Below are 23,600 nucleotides of genomic sequence, written 5' to 3' on the forward strand. Positions count from 1 at the left end.
CTAATGCAGTTGACAGTAATTCATACTTACAGGGGTGGGGAATCTGTGACCTTGAGGCCACATGTGGCCTTCTAGGTCCTTGGGTGTGGCCTTTGAGTTCAAGTTCTATAGAATAAATCCTTTTATTAAGGGAATTTGTTCTGTGAAGTTTGGATTTAGTCAAAAGGCCACACTTAAGGACCTAGAGAGCCACATGTGGCCTCAAGGCCACAGATTCCCTACCCGTGCCTTATACCATACATAGTTCCTAGGTCTGTGTGAAAGTATAGAAGCATGTAACCTCTGAAAGTTTTTTTTTCCTATCCTAATAGGTTTTTGAAAAGGGTTCCCCAGAACTCCAGGTTTTAGCTTTCCTTACACAATTCCTTAAAATCATTTCATTTTATTAGTAAGCATTTATTAAATATCTAAAGTTCTCTGAACCAGAATGATATTTAAGGGGAAAAAGGACATTCAAAGTAAAAAGCATAGTCCCTGCACTTAAGAACATTACAATTTAATTTTAAATGAAATGTGTGCTTAAAATCAGCTTAACATTAAAAACATCATATCACTAAATATAAAATAGGAAATTATAAAAGCCAAAGGATACAGAATGAAAGGAATCAGAGTTGGTTTGTCTGGGATGCATTCTAGATGGGGTAAATTTGGGGTTTCATTTTTAAGAAGATAAGGAATGTCAGTTGGTAGGAATTGTAAGGTAGAGATATATTTAAAGCAGTTTTTTTTACTAAAATATAATTTCAGTAGTCTTTTCTCTCTGATTTACATATATAAAACACATCAAGGTTAGGTACAAGTTAGTTGTCTTTTTTAAATGTTTTCTCTTGGTTAGTGGAATTATTATATACTTCACTTTTTTTGAGGCAATTGGGGGTAAGTGATTTGTCCAGGGGCACACAGTTGTATGAAGTCAGAAGTGTCTAAAACTGAATTTGAACTCAGACACTCCTGACTCTAACACCAGTACTCAATCCATTGTGCCACCTTGCTACCCATATTTCACCTTTATTGAGAACTCTTACTCGTATGATATGGAGACTATTTACATAGTGTGATTTGTTTTGCCTTGTATGGCCCTTAATTGGCTCCCTGCCCTACTATCATCTTTTCTTTTTACCTGGCCAGATATTTCTATTAATTCCATCATTCTCTTGGGTTAAAGAAATAGGGTAGGAACCTTGTCTTCATAAGGATACTTTTTTTTTTTGCTTTTTGGAGGGCTATTGGGGTTAAGTAACTTGCCCAAGGTAACATGGCTAGTTTTTAGTGTGGCTGTGAAGTGTCTGAGGCTGGAACCGAACTCTGGTCCTCCCGACTCTGGGGCCAGCGCTTTACTTGCTGTGCCACCTAGCCGCCCCCTCCCCCCAATAAGGATACTTTTAAAATGAACTCAGTACCTGGAAGGAACAGGGGGACCTCTTATTTTTGAAAACATGACGTTAACAAGATTCAGTTTACCAAGTTATATAGTCATTACCTTGGGAAATTCAGGGAACCTAACGGCAAAGGAAGAAGAGACATAGGACGGGTAAGTTTCAGTTGGGGAGGAAGACTAAGATTTGTAATAGTGTTGGGGATTGGGAAGAATGGTATAGCAGCAGAAGGGGGGATGGGCTTGTTTTGGATGCCATTAGGAGGGCCCTAGACAAAAAAGGAAACTGTGCAGGAAGAAACAGAGATCTAGCTATTGGACTGGGGTTTTCTGGGCTGTCGGGAACAAGGTAGTGCTTACTAGGTACAATTATTTTCTCCTATATTGCCCTCATTTCCCTTGATTACTTTCACTTTATTTCTCCCTGACTCTATTGGGGAAACACTTTGGAAAAATTTACTAGGACATGAATCAGAAGCTTTTAGAAAAAGAAGTTTATCCCATACAAATAGCATGTCCTATACAAATAGCACCCTATTGGAAATATAATTTTTTAATTAGACAAATAAACTAAGATAAGTATCTTAATATATACAGACTAAAAGCAGACTTAGTTATGGTATAATTCATCATGCTACCTCTTTATATAATATATTGTGTACTTTACATTTTTATCCAATATATTTTATATTCCTCTCTCTCATTGTCCTATTCCTTCATCACCTCAAGAAAAAATGGAGAAGGAAAATAGTTCAGAGAAAGAAAAAGTAGAGGCAAAAAGATAAATGATGGGACTTACTTTGTGTTGTTCACTGGAAATACAAATATAAGCAAGCAAGAGACAGGCCCTGCTCTCACAGCATATAAAGGGGAACTAAAAAGCTGGAGTGAGAGGGTAGGTGTGCAGCAGGGTGGTCTGATGGCCAGGATTGGTAAGGAGGTTTCATTCAGAGTGAGATAAGATAAAAGCTTTCCTAAAGGCTGATGGGCAGTGGATAGAGTGCTTGACTTACAGGATAATGACAGCCTCTCAAAGACGTAGTTTTCTCCCCTGTAAAACGGAAATAAGGATAGTATGTACCTTTCTGGTTTGTGAGGATCCAATGAGATAACATATGTAAAGCGCTTTACAGATTTTAAAGCACTATACAAATCTGCCAGAGCCCAGGGATCCAGGGGTAGAATATAAGTGGTTCTGGTGTGGGAAGGGAAGGAATAAGCATTTATATGGCACCTACTCTGTGCCAGGCACTGTGCTAAACAACAACCCTGAGAGGTAGATGCTATTATTTTCCCCATTTTTACAGTTGAAGAAACTGAGGCAATCAGAGGTTGTATGACCTGCCTGGGATTCTCAGTTGGTGAATGTCGGAGACTGGGTCTGAGCTCAGGTCGTCATGACTCCAGACCCAGCTATCTCCAGGAGCAGGGAGTCCAGAGGTGTTGTGAAAGATGACTAGAGTAGAGGAAGCTCGGTCTGGAGATGACTGGGAAGTCAGAGAGAAGGACAGTGAAGAGAGGGGCCAAGAGAAGGGATGGAAGGGAAATAGGCCTGGGGTAGGGGGAACTGTGGTTACTTCTGTGGGATGTGCTGCTAGTGAATTAAAATCCTGACCAGCTTCATTTGAAGCTTAAAGGGCTGGGAAGTCAGGGTCAGTATGAGGACACACAGTGGGCAGAAGAGGATTTTTGAAGATGGACTGTTCCCTTCATCATGTTGCTTTTCTTGCAGTTGTGCCACTGCCTATGTTCTCCTGGCCGAGGAGGAGGCGACGACGATTGTAGATGCTGAGAAGTTATTTAGACAGGCCCTCAAAGCTGGGGAAACCATCTACCGGAGGTCACAGCAGCACCAGCACCAGAGCCCTCAGCATGAAGCCCAACTTAGTAAGCACATCTAAACTGAGTTGAGCATATCTTTCCAAATACTCCTTTTTATTTTTTCCTTTTTAAGGTAAATGCTCATAGGTTAGCTTGTTTTCATAGGAAGTAGCTAATCTACTTACCCAGGTTATTTGTAAACTAAAAAAAGAAAAAATGGATTCATTAAGATAAAACATATTGACATAAAAGTTTTGTTCTGATTATGTTGAAAGAAGATGCAATATCAATTTTTATAAAAGTTACTGTCAAAACAAATATAATTCATTTCAGGGGGAAGTTGGGAGAATCATTGAAGAGACTCACCTTGGAACACTTTCTTGTTCTTAAAAAGAAGGTGCTGTATTCAGTATTTTAGAGTTTTCTTGTTGGTAATATGATGTTACTTTGTTCCTCTGTTATCCCCAAATAAATGCTGTTTGAACTCTAAATATCTAGAATTAGGGCCAGGGAACTGCAGTGGGATATGGATGGATTCACTTTATGAAATTCTCAGCACAATACCCACTTTCATACCTTGTACTAATTGTTTCTGAAATTCTCTGTGAAGTGCTTGAGGTGGTCCTTCGGTGAACCACAAAAACTGAGGCCTCCCTTTTTTCCATAGGGAGACCCTTTTACCAGAGACTTTAGGAACAACACTACTGCTGCCTTCTCGCTGTGTCCAAAGGGCTTTGGTTTCATGATTTTGGCAGTCAGTGGACAATGAATTGAAGTGTTTATATATTGCATTATCTGTTAGCAGTTAAGTTCTAAATCTTTTTGTTTGTGGAAATTCAGGTTTGGATAATGTCCCCTCTCTAGGCTAAATATTGATGTATACAGTATGTTTCATTACCGTGTGTTATTATAACACACAACTGTGGGAATTTATCATTTTGCAGGCTGGAACTAATGAAATTGCATCTGTTAAAAAGTATCGTGTTTTTATCCTTGTAAAATCTCAAATATGAGTATGAGATAGTTACAGAAACATTTTTAAAACAGTTTCTAGAAGTTTGAGTTTGTTAGCAACTGGCAGCTTTTTTTTTTTTTTAAGTTTAATTGTCTATGGAAATTTTATTTTGGAATCTCTTAGCTAGCCAGTCAAAACAAGTGAAGATTATAATAATACTGTTATTTAAGTAGAAATATAGAATAATGAGTTAATGCTGCTTTTCTCAGTTAATATGTACTTTTTTTTCTATGAATCTTAAACATGAACTTGTGACATGCACATGTACTGCAGGCTTTACATTGTGTTATTGTTGGACCAATTATTTGTAGAGACATAAATTATACATTTTTATTTTAGTTATGTCTTCCAGTATAAGTAAAGAAATATAATGCATAATATAAATAAAATTTCAGATGATCATGTTAGCCAATAGTGCTATCTTTCTTTTCTTTTTCATTTAGGAAGAGACACCAATGTATTGGTTTATATTAAACGAAGACTAGCAATGTGTGCAAGAAAATTAGGAAGAATAAGAGAAGCAGTAAAAATAATGAGAGATGTGAGTAATTTTGAGGATCATACTGATACTTTTAATAATTAAAAGTGTTTTCAACAAGTTCTAAATTTTTAGTTGAATCACTGTTTTTAATTGATTTAATAACAAAATGTATATGGAATATAGCTTAATTTGGCAAGTTGTGGAATCTCTTTTCTTCAGCAGATTCAATTTAATAAACATCTGTTAAGCATATTCTAGTTCTAGGCACTGGAGACTAAAACAAAAATGAAACTGTCTTTACCTTCAAGGGGCTTACATTCATCTAGTATTATTTTGCTAAACTACAACTTCTGTGTTCCATGTTTTAACCATTTTTTTTTTATATGCAGCTAATGAAAGAGTTTCCTCCTCTTAGTATGTTAAACATCCATGAAAATCTCCTAGAATCCCTTCTAGAATTACAGGCTTATGCAGATGTTCAAGCAGTTTTAGCGAAATATGATGGTAAGTGGTGTTTGTCTAACACTTTTACCTAACAAATAGATTCCCTTTTCTCTCTTAGTGTATCTGTCAGATGGTTTAACATCAGTATGCATGAAACATTGGGATCCAGAGAGATTCTTGGACTTTCTATTTCTTTCCTCTGATGTAGTTCATTAACAGTAGCATGAAGGGCAGACTGGCATAGATCACTAGGAACTATCTTCTTCTCATCAGGATCTTTAAAAGAATCAGAATTATGAGAAGGATGCCTTTTATCCTGCTGAGGTACCCTGGTCTTGCTACTATGAAATAGTTGCGTCAGTTCACCTGAGGAGTTGTAAGGATTATTACAGAGACATACTGCAACTGTTCTTCCCCCTGGGGACATAAGCATGTCCTCTGTGAGGGATCTTCTTGTAACCACAAGTTAAAAGTAGCCTGACATTCCTCATCACAGTGAACTTGGACACGCCTTTCAGCTTGTTAGAGCACCTTGTTGCTTACCACACCCGTCCTTACACAACCTGTCCTGTTGTAGATTCTTGACCATTAACCTAGAAATATTTGTGACCTGTTCCTTTTTGCCTATTGACTTGGAAAGTTTGAATGTGTTATATTTGGAGAGAGAAGTTTATTTCTTTTAAACATCTGGAACACTTAAGAAGTGCTTCAAAATGATGCACACTCATGAAGAAATTTGTGAGAAATCCTTTCCATATGTTACTTACCAGATGCTTGGCCTGCTTGGGGTACATATACTAGACAAGCTTGGAGACTATTTAAGAAATCAAAGTGAGCTGATGCTAGAGAAAAGCACAGGACTTGATATTTAGCTGGTTTAAAAAAATTGAGATTTGCTTCTGTGCTCTGAATTCTTTATTCAGTATTCTAATACTGCTGTGCTGTAGAATTTCACTGTTGTCTTCTTGGAAAAAGTAGGAGTTCCTTTGTTTTAGTATTGTGTTTGCTAGTTTCACTCGAGCTTTGAGAGTCATTAAAGAGAATATCTTTACCACTGTAGTTCTGGTGCAAGAACTTTTAACTTTTTGAAAGTCAACTTTGACATAAAAAAAGTTATGAAATTTGTATAATTTGTTTATAGACATAATTTTGAAATTATTTTTATTAAGCAATGTAAACTTGATTTCACTGATTTTGGATCTTTTTATTACAGATATCAGTCTTCCAAAGTCAGCAGCAATTTGTTATACAGCAGCACTGTTGAAGACTAGGACTGTGTCAGATAGGTGAGTAGCTGTGGAATTTAGAGCATCTGGAGAAGATACTAACTATAGACCCAAATATAAAAACATTAATTTTATTTCTTTCCTAGTTTTGAATAATTCCCTTTTTAAAGTTGTTTTTCTCTTAATTGTTACTAAGACCTTGGAACATTTTGGCCAAGTCTATGAGCATTGATGTTTTTCCTTAATTATTTGACATTTTATGTATTGGAATGAAATATTACATGCTATTTTCCCGAGTTTATATATAATATGGGTAATTTTGAATTCCCTTAATTATTGTTTGTTCTGAATGTTTTTCTGAATATGTCTGATGAAAGGAACCTTTCTTTTGCTTGCATTCTTAGATGAATATTGGTAGAGGTCTCCTTTTATGTAGTAGGACTGTGGATGTTCCTCTCTAGCTTTTCTGATTTTATTATCCTTCCCAGAGGGTCTAACTTAGTTTCTAAGTGCTTCTGCATCAACTGTACTTCAAATATGTTTGAAGATTTCTGTTCCCTTTGCTTCCTGATTGTATATATTGAACCAGGTGGCTTTACTTTCAATATTAGAAATCAGTTGCCTTTTCCTGTCACCAGAAGCCTCTCAATTTTGGGACATTGAATTTTGGTCTTAACTCGTAATGCTTTCTTACTTTCTTCTTAATTTGAAGTGTTCCCCCCTTTCTTTTGTCCCCCTCCCCCTAGATTCTCTCCAGAAACAGCCTCTAGAAGAGGACTGAGCACTGCAGAAATTAATGCCGTGGAAGCAATTCATAGAGCAGTGGAATTTAACCCTCATGTTCCAAAAGTAAGTGCATTGCTTTTCTTTTTTTAGTGCTGCAGTTTTTTTTTTTGATGAAAATATCAGTCTTACCTAAGGTAAAAAGTCAATGGCAGATATTTGATCAAAAGCTAGATCTTCTAACTTCTAATCCAATAGTCTTAACTACTTGAGCTTGTTTTTTTTTTCTCATTTGACGAAAGGGGCTATTAAGAATATTTATAAAAACTAATAGGAATAATCACTTTTGAGATGGTGGCTGCTTTCAAAATAATCTGAAGTCTGTACCTTTAGTTTGTTGTTGCTTTCACTATAGCTTTAGGGGAGAAATAGCCAAATGGCATGGTTTTAATGGAGGGTCATTCATATTTTGAATCATTAAATCAAATTTCCTGTGTTTTACTGTAAGAGTGTTTTTTAGACAAATCCCTGAGTTTTGGACCTGAGCTGGACAAAGACTGGAGACAAATAGATTAAAATAATCAATGATAGGAAACAGATGTGGAAGTTCCCAGAACTGCTGAGTTGATGTTTGTGTAGTCCCTGATGAAACTGTGTACCAGTTTCATTTTTCTTTGTTACACACCCTATCGGCATGGCTTGTTGAAAATATTTATGTATTCTCACCTAACATTGAATATTAGTTGCTGCTTTTTAAGACATATTAAAAATACTTTAAAAATTTTTAAATATACACTGTACATCATATTGAGAAAAAGTTTTAGTTGCAATTAAGTATAATACAAGATAAGATTATGGAATCTGAAAACTAATAAACACTAAAGGGACTAGTATCCAAGAAATAATTTCCAAAAAAAGTAGAATCTGCAGAGATGAGGCCTTTACTGAGAGCCTAGTTGGCCCTCCTGCCTCTAGGCAAATGGGCAGAGCCCACAATATGAGATACTAACAGTGTGCTTGATTTAGGGGTCACCAGAGCTAGGTTTAAATCCTAGTTCTGACATGAATTGTGTGACCTTGCACAAGCCAAATAACCTGTGAACCTCAGTTCCCTTATCTTTAAAATGGAAATAGATTACCTTCCTCATGAAGTTGTTATAGGCAAAATGTTTTATAAACCCTATAGTGCTATGCACAAATGTAGTGTTACTAATAAATGATAAACTTGTATGAAGAATAAGCAATATTAGTCAGGATTCCCAAGAAAATGATTGCAAGTCTTAGAACTAATTACTCACTTTACATTTTTGAACCTTGACTGATTTATCACTTCATTACATAAAACCAGTAATCTTAATTTTTTTAATGAAAAAAGTAATTTTTTTAATCGTTGCTATTCTGGATAATGGCAAAAATTGTTCATTTTATATGGGAAGGCAAGTAGAATAGCTAATGAAAACTATTCTAATTAGGGAAAGCCCACTAGACTCTACAGAGGGACTTTTTAATACCACTTTAGCTGAAGAAAAATATAAATTATAATTTTATAATATATAAGATTAAATTGTTAGATATTTTCATAAATTCCAGGTTGAATTTTCAGTGGAAAAATTGCTACATTGAAGAGGTGTTTTTCTTAAGGTTTTCAATAATAGGCCCTGTTTTAATTTTTTTCACTTAAAAATTAATTTTTATTAGTAATTTATTAAAAACAAAACAACTTGTGCTTTTTAGCCTGATGGGAAGATGGGACTTTTTTGAATAATAGATGAGGTGATGACCCAACTTTTATTATTATACTCAATTGAAAGTTAAATTGTGCTGCAAAATGACATTATTTTAAAAGGGTGGAATCCTTAAACTGAACTCTATCAAACAGAACAGTCATTAAGGTACTTCTGAGAAACTCTGAGTCCCAACAATCTGGACAGTGTCCTACTTAAATAACATTAATGTTATATGAACTGACACAGCTCTGGAATTTGCGGCTGTCTGTTTTTGCTACAGTCATACATTGATGAAGTATGTTCAGGCTTCTCTCTTTCTTTTTTTTCTCCTGTCATGGTCTATATTCCTAACTCTCAGCTGGGGCCAAGCAAACATAAAGGGCTTTGGGGGGTTTCCTTCTCAAACCTCTATTGAGGGTCGTGATAACTTCTTTAACCTAATGAACAATGACATTTTCAACATTTTAAAAAACCTTTTCATTTCTTCTTACAAATTTCTTATGCAAATTTGGCATAAATTATCATATGAAACATAACAATAAAATGACAAAGGATAAAGTTGATTTAGTAGAGAATGTTTGTTGGCAGCTTTCCACATAGCTCCAACAGGAATGACTTTAGGTCTAGAGCTGTGCAATTTGTTAAAGCTGGAAACTATTAGAAGTGCAATGGAGAAAGATCACATAAATTTCTCCAGGCTATGCATTTACTTTTAGGTATTTCATTAATATTGATTGCTTATACAGACCTTTGATTCTTCTGAGTAAATTTCAGTACCCAACAATTATGATAACCCTGTGGTCTTTGTTTTGGGTTTGTATACTCTGTTTATACCAGCAAGTTTTTTATTTGGCTATGCAACTTTTGTATGTATTATCACTAGAGCTGTTGCATATTTTATGTCCAGTCAGACTGGGAGAGCCTTTTACACTTTGATTAACTCATTTCCCTGCTTTCAGGCTAGCTTTATCTAGTCAGTTCTATACATATGGATGTCTATCATGTTCTCAAATACCTTTAGAGAAGAAGATTCCAGAATATTACTTATGACTTTATTTACTTATTTCTCTTTCCTTCTCACTAGCCATAAATTTCTTTTCTCCAAGTTTTGAATACAAGGTTTTTTTTTGGGGGGGGCAGTCTAACTTTATTAGCCAAGGGCAGGCCTGGCCCCTTAGGTGCCCTTGGGGGGTCGTGTCTGCTTCTTCCTCCCCACCACTGGCTTCTGGCTCCGAAGGATGGCGCTGGCCCTGCGCAGAGCGGCCATGTGGGGGTCTTTCCGATACTTATTCTTGCGGATGATGTGCTGCACGCTGTTAAGTGTGGCCCGGGCATTCTTGTTGATGGTGGTCCTGACATAGGAGGTGTCAGGCTTCCTCTGACCTGCCCGCTGCTTCAGCACCACCATGATGCCCTTCCCGTCCGCCACCGGCTCGATGCCCACCGTCTTCCGGTAAATCAACCTGTTGTAGCAGAACGAGTTTCGGGCCTTGAGGTTGTTGGGCTCAGTGCTGTACCACTGCTTGTTGTGCTTGATGAGGAAGCTGGAGCAGTTCCAAAGGACCATCCATTGCAGGTGGGCCGACATGGCGGGGCTGCTCTCGCAGTGGCTCCCGGAGACAGAAACAACAAGGTTTCTTTTAATACCATTAGTATCTTTAATTGTCCTTCATATGTGTATTTGATTAGAATGGAATTATCAACCGCAATGTTGGATTCCAAGACCTCCAGAGAAATAAGGCTACCATCTTTCAGAAGTGCCTTGTTTCCTTCCTAGGCCTCAGTTTCCTCATTTATAAAAAATAGGGATTAGACTATATTCACAGTCTGGGAACTTGGTTTTTAAAAATACTTTGGTAGCTGTATTTCATTATAATTATTTCCCTTTGTAATCTTAGGTATCACATGCACTAAAAATCATTCTTCTGAGGAGTGGTCCATCAGCTTCACCAGGCTGCCAAGGGGTCCACAAAAGGTGAAGAAGCCTGGCCTAGATGGTTTCAGGGCTCCTCTGTGCTCTTTATAGACTCCTGCTTTGGACAGGCAAAGATCTTCCAACTAAAATGAGAGATTTCATTGAAAGAGTTCCCATTCTATGTTACCAGGATTGATTGTTGCTGAAGATAATTGCCTCATCATTGCCATACTCCATCCTATTACCTCTTTTCTTTTTCTTGTCTGAACAGTCTGTTTTCCCATAAGTGCCACTTTTGTGCTTTTAGCCAAGAGTGTTTGGAACTCAGGAATTCCTGTTGAGAACAGCGAAAATTCTTGGTGAACGGCCCAAGATAGATAGGAATTAATTAGTTTAAATTCTGTCTGGCACTTTGAGGAAAGTTTGTTTGTGTCTTAGAGAATGTATGCAATCAACAGTTGACAAGCTTTTAATGTTTATTATGTGCAGAGGCACAGTGCTAAGTACTAGAAGTATAGAGCAAAAGCAAAAACGATCCCTGTCCTCAAGGAGCTTACATTCTAGTGTGGGAGGCAATGTGTACATAAATAGGTATATATACATTACATACAATAGTAGAGCAGATTTTTCAAAAGAGAGAGTACTTGTTTTGAAAATCTCTGTGTCTTGAGTATGTGTTCAGGAGTACATTTTTCTGTTAGCTTTTTTTTTTTTTTAAGAATTTCTTGTTTAATAATAAAGCTGCTTTTAGTCTGGTGCTGGCAAGAAAGCTAACTTTGCCTGGGGCTTTTATAGTTTCAAGGGGATTTTTAAAAAAAAATAAGTAAATATGTAGAATATAAAGTCTGTTCTGGTTAGTCTAGAGCACTTTGAAACCTTCAGGACATTGTATACCCCTGATCTTAGACTATTCTTTTAGCAATGAGGGCGCTCTCAGGGTACTACTTCACTAGCCCAGAATGCCTGTCCTACAGTGGCACATGCCCAAAGTTACTGAGAGGGATAAGATGAAATCATGAGTAGAATAGAAAGAGCGATAAGAGAAGTAAGGTTATAGATGCTGACCCACATATAGGGCCAGTGGTCCCTGGTTTCGACTCCTTGATTGTTCCTGTTATCCAAACAGTGAAAGCAGTTAAAATGTTAGGTACACATATTGAATGGATGATGCCTCTCTTTGACACTCCTTCAGTATAGGATCATATCCCCTGTGTCTTGAGGCTATTGAGGGTATGTATATAGCAGCTGTCCCTTATACAAAGCCACGTGGCTCTCTGTATTCAGCTCGCTTGTCCAGTCTCATAGAATGTGCACTGAGAATGATAATTGCAGAGAGAAATTGGCATTTGTGTGCATGACTGATCAAGAGCAAAGCAACTTAATTTCAGATGCTCTCAGACAGATTTGTCTTTAACCTCCGCCTTTGCAAGGAAGATTATAGAGCATTATCATTACTTCAGGTCAGAATTTTATTGCATTTGGCCAAAGACCATTGTAAGACTTATAAAGCTGGGGGTAGATATAAGGTGATCTTTAAAATAAATTATAAAGATCAAAGCACAACTGTTAGTTTGAGTATAATAATAGGTATTATTTAGAAGTTTTATTATAAAGATAATCATCAGACCACTGTATCACCATGTTACTTTAACACTAATGTCCAAAGTATCTGTTGCTCTAATTTTCTATGTGACCAGTACAAATAGGTTCTAGTAGTTATTTACTGTCTTACAGATATATATGTAACTCAGCCTTGCTCCTGGAAACTTCTAGTGTGCATGGAATAGATTCCAAGTTAATAGTGAAGGTCTTCCAAACTCAGGAGTTCTACAGATAACATAAGGAGGTGAACTTAGTAGAATTTACTTGGAACATTGCAGGGGGATTGATTTGGAAACAGATTACTATGACAGCCTGTCTAATTTTAGAGAAGCTCAATTGACTCATTACTTTAAAAAAATACGATTTTGTTTAGCTTAGCTTTTCACTTTGTTACCTTATTTAAAGATATTTTTATTTTTTCCTTTTCTGTATGGCATATAATCCCAGTTTAATATAAAACAAATACAGTGGCATATTTGTTTTGTGCTTATTTCTTAGTTTTTAATTGAGCTTTTGCCCTCCCTTATACATATTTATTTAAAATGAATTAACTAAATGAACATTTAAATCATACAATTATAGATTGAAAATTGGAAGGAATCTTAGAAGTATCTGGTCTGATCCTCTCATTTTATAGTAGAAACCCAGAGAGCTTAGATAACTTCCTGAAAGTCACACAAAGTCATTGGTAGAGTCAGAGTTTGAATTCATGTCCTCTTCAAATCCAGCATTCTTTCTACTGTACCATGATGAAGGAGTGGCTTCTATTTTGCACACATAGTTGGAAAATATTCTTACATGTACTTTAAGGATCTTTGATTTCATTAGTGTGGGTATGAATATCAATAATATCACAGTTTCCTCTCTGCTTTAGTAGCTAGTCCTCTTGTATTTTTGTGACCAGAAAAGTTCATTACCAGGTTACCAAACTCCAAGTGCTACACTTCTGCATGTAATTAGGTTGGTTTTCCAACAACAGAAATGTAATCCAGGCCTGTACTTGAAGGCCTTCTGGCTTAGTAGGACTTTCCATAGCTTATGCTCTGCTGGGGTAACCTTCAGGAATCTAGGATCACCTCCATGTCATGATGAGACATTGGAAAAATACTTTAGTAGAGAATCCTAAAGTCTTTTCAGCTATGTCTGTTAGACCAAGTCAGCCAACAAATAGATACTAGGTACCTTGTTTGGAAGAGTATATTAGGTGTTGGGGCAAGATACAAAAAACATGGTCATAATTCTCAAGGAAATCTGTAATTCCAAATCTTGTCTTGATCATTACAATACAGCTGTTTGCCTTGCTTATCTTCTCTCCCCTTTTGAAATTATTTCTACATTGCTGTCATGCCAGATTGATCATCCTAAAACATAGATCTTTCTCCTGTTCAAAAATATTCAGTGGTCCTCTGTTTCCTCTAGGATAAGATACAAATGTTTAGCCTGACATTAAAACCCTCTCTGTCTTACTGCTGCAGACTCTTCCCTATTGATTTCATGTCCCATCCTTTAAAGAACTCTTTGTTCTCATTATACTGGTCTCTTCACTGTTTCTGAACAGGACACTCCATCTCCTGCCTCTGCGAAGTTATGTATGCTCTCCCCTATGCCTGGAATTCACTCTGTCTCTATCTGCACTTCTTAGAATCCCTAGCTTCTTTTAAAGCATATACTTAGTTGTTAGTGTTCCCTACCTCTTAAGATTATATTTGGTATCGTTTTTTTTTAAAAATAACTTGTGTACATTTTATATTCCCTCAGTAGCATGTAGGCTTCTTAAAGGCTGGGGCTGTTTACTTTTTATCTTTGTATCCCCAGTGCCTACCATAGCACCTTGCACATAGTTGGTGCTTAATAAATGTCTGTTGGTTTGATTTGATGAAATGTACAATTTGAAGTTGGGTGAGAGACGGGAATGAACTAACTCATCATCCCCTTTTATTATAGACATCTTCATTAAATAGAGAATTTTTCTTGAATTTTAGATCAACATATTTTTTAAACTCAGTAACATGAATTGTTTGTGTGGGATAAATGTGTAGAATATTTTAACTTGAGTCATTAGGCAAAACTTGGTAATATGTAAATAAATTGTTACAAGGAAGAATTTTAAAATTAAAAAGTTGCAGATTTGTTTTCCTAAGAAATAATATAGACCTATTTTCTTACAAATATGTCTTATAAGTTTGCACATGTGTATGTAGATACACATCTGTGAGGTTGTAGATGGAGAGATTGAGTCAGGAAGACCAGAATTCAAGTCCTACCCCCCAATAACCAATTGGCCATGTAACTTTATAAGCCTGTATGTTGCAGAAAAGCTGTTGGAGGGAATTTCCTCACTGGGATTGTCCTGCATCTGTGAAACTAGGTCTGGACAAGAGAAAAAAGTCACATGTTTGAGTACCTTTATTACGTGAATTATTAAATAGCAAATTATTGAGTTGAGAAAATATTTATTGTGAATCTCCAAATGATTTTCCCTTGTAAGATAAGAATTATTCTAATACCTTGGTTTGAGTTGAGTACCTAGCAATGTTTTCTGTAGCTGTGTGCAACATTTGGAATTCAAAATTTTAGTTAATAGTAAACTAAAATCTTTAGAAGTGTAAATATAATTTCAATATTTTTGCAGTTCTGTATGAGCTGTCATTTGTGAAAACTAAGATAAGCTTTAATGGAAGATTCCTGTGTGCTAAGTAGGTCTCAAGATTAAGAAATTAAAATTGTAGTTTTCAGGTAGAGACTTTCTGTGATTGCAGCATTGTGTGTGTGTGTCTGTGTGTACGTGTGCACGTGTGCGCGCTCTCGAGCTTCCTATTGAAGCACTTAGAGCACTTGTGGCATATTCAGCCCAGAGAGCATAAGGAGTCATGTCAGAGGTCAGATATTTGAGCCAGTTTTCCCACAGCCGCCTGGTGTGAGTGATCTTTTACTATGTTTTAAAAAAATGGAAGAGGATTAAAGGGGATTAGAAAGAATATTACCCTCCCAAGTATAGGCCCAAGGCACTAAAGGAGAGAACCCAGCCAGGCAGCAAATGGGCTTTGCTTGACCAGGGCACAACCTCTGCTGCATTCCTTTAAGAAACTGAATGGGAAATGTTAAGTCCCCAAACTGGATTAGTAAATAATCTCATAGTTTGTGACATCTGCTGAAATAAATTGATGAGCAGGCTACATTCTTATACTTTGAGGAGACAGTCAGAAACTTCAAGAGCAAAAATGATTAAAGGTGGGGATTAAGCTTAGTCATTATCTAAGAGGAGAATTTCATAAACAAACTGGAAAAAAATCATTTTATATGTATTTGGATGGTCGAAGTGAACTGGGCATTTAGGTGCATGTATTAGAAACATTTTAGAATGCAAGACCTAATGGTCTCCTTTTAAAATTTTTGGACTGTTGCAACTAAAATGTAGTATAGGACTATAGAATATCAGTTTTATAAACTTCTCTTTTAGATTTCTGTTCTTTTTACTTTGGTCTGTTAAAAAAAACCCATGGGAACCCCATTGTTGATTTGAAGTGAAAGAATATGTTTCTTATGCAACACATCTGCAAGTAGGAACTTTTTCCCTTGCATTTTATAACAAGTTAGTGTGGTTTGGCTATTATGACTCATAATTTACTATCAGCTTGCTTATAACCAATGAGAATCTTCTGAGCCCATTTCAGTGAGAGAAGAGAGAATCCTGAACCCTGAGTGGAGAAAAGCTAGATTAGAGAGCTTAATAGTATTGGATTAGTATTATCATGGATAATAAAGATAGCATATGTTCAAGTGGACATTTCAGTTTCCATCTTCATTTCAATATGATTGATGAATGCATTAGCCATTATTGTTCTGCTGTTAAAAATGATTTTATTCGTAAAGCAGTGTTATGTTAGAGTAAAATATGGATTTCAGAATGAAGCTTGGCAACTCTATTAATTCTAGTTCTCCTTCCTGAAAATTCAGGAATAAGAGCAAAAAAGAAAAATTCTTTTAGTGCAATGCTCCCCAGCATGGTGCTTTGTAAATCTTTGATATTATGTTTCCTTTACTGTGTTGCTAACTTCTTCATTTTTACTTTTCTCAGGGGTGTTCATGGGGAAATTATTTGTCAACCAACTCTTTCAGCTTCTGTTTCCGTTTTAATCTTGGGGAAACTTTATTCCTTTTGTCATTGTGGCCAATAAGAACATCATAAAACGTTAAGAATCTTGTGTATGTGTTTATATTTTTTAATCAGTATTTAGCACATTCACACCCCTCTGCTGGATCTTCAGCTTCATCATGAGTCTATCACTCCAAATACCTTGAGATTTCATTATAGCAGACAAACTTCCTAACATTTTGAGATCTGTGTTTTTGTGAAGTTTGGGTCTAATCCAGATAACTTCACTTTTCTTTTCTTCTCTTGTGTGTCTTTGTGTGTGTTATTCTTCCAGTATTTACTTGAAATGAAAAGTTTAATATTACCCCCAGAACATATTCTGAAACGGGGGGACAGTGAGGCAGTTGCCTATGCTTTCTTTCATCTTCAGCACTGGAAGCGAATAGAAGGTGCCCTTAATCTGTTGCAGTGTACGTGGGAAGGCAGTAAGTATTCTTTTCCAATCCTACTAGCTAATCTCTCAGACTTTATTCACAGCATTCACTAGCAGTCTGCTTTAATGAGATTTTGTTAGCCTCCTTAAGGCTTTGTTGTTCAGATTAGTTTCAAAGTGAACTCAACACTATTATGTTTGGTTTATTGCTGGAAATGCTTAATTCACTTATCTTGATGCCACATTTGGGGTGGGATTGAAACTGCAATATTAAGGTATCCAGTAAAGTACATGTAGCTAACTGTAGTGATGTAATATATTTAAAGTACCCAGTTGTAAGGAACTCTACTGAAGATCTCTTAAGTCCTGTTCTAATGCCTCATCTTGGCATGGAGGTGACTCTGGGCTCTTCAAAAACAGTGCCAGCAGAGCTCAAACTCTGGCAGGTCCCATTGAGCTATAAAGACTGGATCATTGATAGATGTAAGTTATGTCTGTCCTCTGAGGACCATCCCTGCTCAGTTTGGTTAAGCTTCTCTGTAGAGGATTAGATACAAGATGTTTTTTTTTCTTTTTGCCACAATAGTTCATGAAATTATCTACTAAGACATGGTAGGGTAGCAGTCTATATTAGTGAAGGAAGTACCCATATTGATGAAATTGTGGATTTTTGAAATGTTGCAGTTGTGGGGAAATAATAGATAAATATAGGAGACTTTATACTTTTTGTTTAATTGTTTTAAGGTTTTCTTTGTAAGAAGTTATGTAGTTGGACTTTTTTTCTTTTTGGCTTCTTAAGTAATAGACAAGAAAGTGAAGATACATAATTAGATACCTATTTTTTAGCAGTAGGAATTCTTATAGTCACTCTCATGCTGCAAAATGAATTCAGATGGCTTCCTCCAAAAACTACAGTTTTATTTTAAAACAAGCATTCATTCAGAAAATTAAACCAGCTTAAATAGTAAAATATGACTTTCTTTTCATTTTTCTCATATAACTTCACTATAACACACCATTCACTTTTTCATGAATGTCTCGTTATATGACTCCTTAACTTTGTCACTTAATTTACAATTTTAGACATATTGTTTCTCTTGTGCTCAGTTACACACAAAATAGTGTAAGTGAAAGATATCAAAAATATTATCAATATCAAATTAAATTAATATAAAAAAAAGATATGAAAGAATTATCATTGGCTAGCACCCCATAAGAGAAGAAGCTGATACTTCCCCAGTAAAGATCAGGGTAGTGACCAAAGTAAGGACTTAGCTGAATCAGTGCCCTTATAGAGAGTCCACAACAATTTTTAACAGTTCCCATTTTATGCCCAGCTCCTTAGGGGAACTATTAGAGGGTGCTCCAAGGTGAACCCAGGACCAACAGCAATTCCCTTGATGTGCTCTCAGCTGTAACCTGAGGAATCACATGTAGGAGTCCCTCTGGAATAAAGTCAGCTGCCCACAAAGTGAGGACAGTAGTCCCAGTCCACTTCATAAAGTGGTCATGCAGAAGTGGAGTATAAAAAGTACTAAGTAAATCAATGATACAGTCGATCTTTTCAAGTTCTCGAGGAATTGGTGGAACCCTCATGGTTGTTTTGTAAAACATGTCTACCTTGACTAAGCAGTGCTGCAGGAGCAGCAGGAAGAGGACTGTGAAGTAGTCAAAGTTTGTCTTCTATAGCCTTTAGCTTTTTCTTTCCCTGCCCTTCTTCATGGCTTCCTATCTCCCAGTTTTCCAGTGTCCTCATGGTCTCCAGTCTCTTCACAAATGAGTAACTGCCTCAAAGAAAGGAATTATAATATTCAGTCACATGGATACTTTTCCCATAGAAGCTGTTCCAAACCTTTTCTGTTCCCCAGCTCCTTACCTTAGCTGTATTACTCTTAAAGAAAACCCTAGTTCTTACTTTCTCAAGGCACCCTGAGGGAGAAACAGGAGATAGCATATACCAGGCAAACCAAAAGAAACCACTACCACCACAGCCTTGACCACTATCTCCCCTCAGACCCTGGTGAAGACAGTCTAGGACCCTGAACCTAAGAGCCTTGGGAAAAGTGATGCTTCTAGCCCAGTGTCCTCAGCCATAGTCTTGGAAAGCCACCCCTGTGTAGATAGAGCCTAACAAGTACTCCTGCAGGTGCTATATGTAGCCACAGTGATCGAAGACCTGGAAAATATTTTTCTTGCACCAAAGTCCTTTGCACTGACAAATGATTTAACATCAGAAACTGATATGATTTTTATCAGTGGAAATGGCATTTTTAAAAAGAGGCATTAATATCTGCTTTGCTGCCATACCTTAAGGAGCCTGGGACCTTTCTGTCTTACTTGGGGCTGAAACCTTCTATGTATTGTTACCCCTACTGGAACATGAGCTTCTTGAGAGTAGGGATTGTTTTACTCTTCTCTTTGTCTCTCCAACACTTAGTGTGGTGCTTTGCATATAGTAAATGTTTAATAGCTGCTTTATTCATTCATTTTACTTATATTGAGAATGCCATATAACTTTTCATCGAAGTATAGGATAAGCTGTCCAGCATTGAATACAGATATTTTGATTTTGTTTCCCTTAGCCTTCAGAATGATTCCATACCCATTAGAGAAAGGCCATCTATTTTACCCTTATCCCAGCTGCACGGAGACAGCCGACAGAGAACTGTTACCCAGTAAGTGAATTTTTCATGTTTTTCTAAGCTTATGCAATTACATTTCCCACCATAATTTTGAACTTCCATTTTTAAAGCATTTTCAGTTGAATCCCAGAGCACTGTATAAACCTATTCACTTTCTTAGCTATCCTCAATGTATTTTTTAAGAATAAATTATTATTGATGTCTTTTGGTTTTTCATTATCCATACTTACCCATTGTATGCCCTCCTTCCATTCACCAGAGTGCCATTCTTTATAACAAAGAAGAAAAGAAAAAAAAGTTTTGCAAAACTAACCAACATTGCGTTGTTTCATTGAATGAGAGTTAAAACAACATCATTAGTATTACATCTTTGAATGACAGAATTGTTTAATATCCTAGGCAACAGTGTCCCTACTAAAATATAGGTAAACTTTAATATACATTCTTTGGAGAAAAATGTTTTATAAAATTCAGTAATGGACTAATTATTTTCTCATCTAAAACAGCATGGTTTCAGTTATCCTTACTTTCACCATTTGTTGGTTGTCAGCAGGTGGAAAAAAACCTCACAAAAATGTAACAGTCCATGCCCTAAAATTCTGTACCCTTTCATTAGTCCCATCCAGCTATCTTTCCTAACTTGTACTACGACAGCAGCCCTCTTATGAGCTATGAAATGGTTAAGGATTGCCTTTCATAACCTTTAGCTTTCCCCTTTTATGCCCTATCTCCCAGTTTCCTGGTGTCCTCCTGGTCCCTGATCTCCCCACAAATAAATAAATACCTGCCTCAAGGATAAAAACTATAAAACTCATTCACACGGATAATTATCCCATAGGAGTTGTTCAAATCTTAACTCTACTTTTTTTTTTAAGCAATTGGGGTTATGTAACTTGCTCAAGGTTACACAGCCAGTTATTTCTGGGTGTGGTGCTAAGTATCTGAGCCGAGATTCGATCCCAGGTCATCCCGACTCTGGGGCTGGTGCTCTTACTCACTGAGCCACCTGGCCACCCCTAAGCAATTGGGGTTAAGTAACTTGCTCAAGGTTAACCGGCCAGGTGTTTCTGGGTGGGTGCTAAGTGTCTGAGCCCGGATTCGATCCCAGGTCATCCTGACTCTGGGACCGGTGCTCTTACTCCTGTGCTACCTGGCTGCCCCTTAACTCTACTTTTCACATTCTCAGCAGAAAACCTCAACTCTTACTTTCCTAAAAAATTGAGGGTAGGACATCCAATATAAGAAAATCTTTTCATCTCAAACTTATATTGTCACCCGATCTCTTTGTTCCTCTTCCTTTCTAGACCCAATCCTACCTGTTCTTTTAACTGTCCCTTCCTGCTTCTTTTGGAAGCTTGTTCCATCAGTTATCTCTCTTCTCTCTGGAATCTTTAATATCTCCCTTCCTTCTGGCATCTTTCCTGAGCCTCTGTCCTTAAAACCAAAACAAAATAAAAAAATGTCTTCAAAGCCCTGCTGCTTATTTGAACTACTCCTACATCTCCTTTGAATTTCTCAGAGTAGTGGACATTTCTGCCTCACCAGCAGCCCCTCACTACTTAACTCGTAGCAATCAGGCTTCTGCCACCAGCTCTTCACTAAAACTGGTCTCTTCAAAATTATATCATGTTAGTGGCAGAGCTAGAAGGGAGCATAGAGATTGTTGAGTCCAACTCCTCATTTTAAAGATAAGGAAACTGAAGCTTGAGGCCACACAGCTAAGTATGTGGAGCAAGAGTCCAACGACCAGGTCTTACAGATTCCAAGTCCAGCACTCTATCCACTAGACCATGCTGCCTCTTATCAGTGACCCAAAATTGCCAAATCCAGTGTCCATTTTCCAGGTTTCCTCCTTCCTTGACCTCTTTCCATTTCTGTTGACTATTTCTATGTTCCCCGAACTTTTTTTCCTTTCCTCAGAAGGCAGAACTTGTAACAAAGGATAGAGTTGCATAGAGACAGGATTCAAAGGGTTTCCTTAATAAGAACTATTCAGAAGTGGAATGGGCTACCTTGGAAGGCAAAGGGTTCCTTCCCACTGGAGGTTTTCATGCTTGTGGCTAGATAACCACTTGTTGGTCTTGTAGAAGGGATAATTGGTCAGATAAATACCGAACTAGATAGACTCTGAGGTCTCTTCTGGTTTTTTAATTCCTTTCTTGGCTTATGTGTTTACCATGGTCACCTATTTTTCCTTCTTTTCTGACTCTTCTGACCCGACTGTTTCTTTTATTCTTCATCCTGGTCCTCCTGCCTGTTCAATATAGATGTTGCCAAAGATTTTATCCTTGGCCATTCTTTTTTATAAATATTCTCTCCCTAGTCAGTTTTATTTTATCTACTCATCCTACTTCAGCTATCACCAGTAGGCAGTTGACTATAATATATCTGATCTCCAAGTTTCTGTCGCCAACCTATCTCCTGAAGTCTGTTCTAGCATCTCCAGCTGTCTTATGGTCATTCCCACTTGGTTATCCTGTTGGGAGGTCAAACTGAAAATATTTATCCCTGACTCCTTATCTTATACCTCCCCAAACCAGCTTTTCCTAACTTTTGTTAACGTTATCATTCTCTGTTTCCAAGACTCAAAACCTCTGAGACATTTTTTACTTTTTCTTCCCCTCATATATAGTCAGTTCTCAAGTCCTGTTGATTATTCTTTTGAAAAAATGTTCAAAACAATTCTCAGAAAAATTATGGAGGGCAGTTAAGTGGCACAATGAATTGACCCTGGAGTCAGGAGGACCTGAGTTCAAATCTGACCTCAGACACTGACACTTACTAGGTGTGTGACCCTGGGTAAATCACTTAACCTCAATTGCCTGGCCAAAAAACCCCAAGCAACAACAACAAAAAAGACCTCCATTGTATTCACAACCACATGAAAGAATGCATCAAATAACTAATAATAAGAGAAATGCGAATCAAACCTGAGGTTTCACCTCACACACTTCAGATTGGCAAAAATGACAGAAAGTGTCAACACTGTTGGAGGTGTTGTGGAAAGATAGGTACACATTGTTGGTGGAGCTATGAAATGGTACAGCCATTTTGGAAAGCAGGTTGGACTTAACGCAAATAGAATGACTAAAATTTATATACCCTTTGAACCAGAGACTCCATTACTGGGCTTCTACCCAAGTAAGCTATTGAAAAGAAAAAAAATCCCTATATACTCCAAAATAGTTAATAGAAGGACTTTTTGTAACAATTAAGAGTTGAAAACAAAGTAGATGCCAATCAGTTGGGGAATGGCTAAACAAAATTGTGGTGCACGGAATATATACTATGTTGTAAGAAATTATTTTGATGATGAACACAAAGAAGCATAGAAAGATCTATACAAACTGATACAAAGTGAAGTCAGCAGAAAAAACAACAATATAAATGGAAAGAATGGCTATATGCAAAATAATCAGAAGTGTAACAAAATTAAAAAGCTCAAACAGGACTCAAATGAAGAGATATGAGAAGACACCCCACCCTTCCCTTTTGTGGAGGTGGAAAATCCACAGGTGTTACAAATTGCAGACATTTGCGAACTTTCTCAATGTATCCATCCATTGTGCTAACTCTCCTTTTTTCCTGTCCAAAAAAATAGTCATATGGAATGATTCTGGGGGGGAAGGATACTCAGTGATATTTAGGTAATACAAGAAACAGTAATGTCAGTGAAAATTTAGTTTTTTAAGAAAAGTGATATTTTTCAAATATATTACATCATTTATGCTTCCACTACCACCACCCTGTTGATGCCCTCTTTTCTTCTCATCTGAACTCCTAAAATAGTCTTCTACCACAGCTGGAGACACAGTGGATAGAGTGCTGAATTTGGAGTCAGGAAGATCTGAGTTCAAATCTAGCCTCAAGACACTTAATAGCTGTGTGTCCCTGACTAAGTCACTTGACTTCTTGTGTGCTTTGTTCTTCCTTTTACTCAGCTGTAAAATAGGGATAATAATAGCTCCTACCTCAAAGAGTTGTTTTGGGATCAAATGAAATAATAATTATGAAGTGTTAAGGACAGTGCATAGCACATAACTGCTATATAAATACCTATTCCTACACCTTTCCCTTCTTGCCTCTAGTATTTTTTCCAG

The 23,600-nt window shown here is 36.9% G+C and overlaps 1 protein-coding gene and 1 pseudogene across 4 annotated transcripts in view; one reads left to right on the forward strand and one right to left on the reverse strand.

Moving 5' to 3' along the window:
* The window catches only part of ST7L (suppression of tumorigenicity 7 like), a 59,818-nt gene that overhangs the window by 28,722 nt on the left and 7,496 nt on the right, over positions 1-23,600 (forward strand). For 3 of the 4 annotated variants that reach the window (XM_069090357.1, XM_069090360.1, XM_069090358.1), the window contains 7 exons: positions 3,108-3,262; positions 4,655-4,752; positions 5,082-5,196; positions 6,350-6,422; positions 7,109-7,211; positions 16,760-16,910; positions 19,441-19,533. In XM_069090357.1, coding sequence (XP_068946458.1) covers positions 3,108-3,262; positions 4,655-4,752; positions 5,082-5,196; positions 6,350-6,422; positions 7,109-7,211; positions 16,760-16,910; positions 19,441-19,533 — 788 coding nt within the window. The other variant, XM_069090359.1, reaches the window with a different exon arrangement.
* LOC138162859 (large ribosomal subunit protein eL28 pseudogene) lies at positions 9,933-10,688 on the reverse strand (annotated as a pseudogene).

The sequence above is a fragment of the Petaurus breviceps genome, unplaced genomic scaffold, assembly GCF_028583685.1.
Source record: "Petaurus breviceps papuanus isolate PSGF00001 unplaced genomic scaffold, PetGlider_PUasm1.0 186, whole genome shotgun sequence".
In the NCBI taxonomy this organism is placed as follows: domain Eukaryota; kingdom Metazoa; phylum Chordata; class Mammalia; order Diprotodontia; family Petauridae; genus Petaurus; species Petaurus breviceps.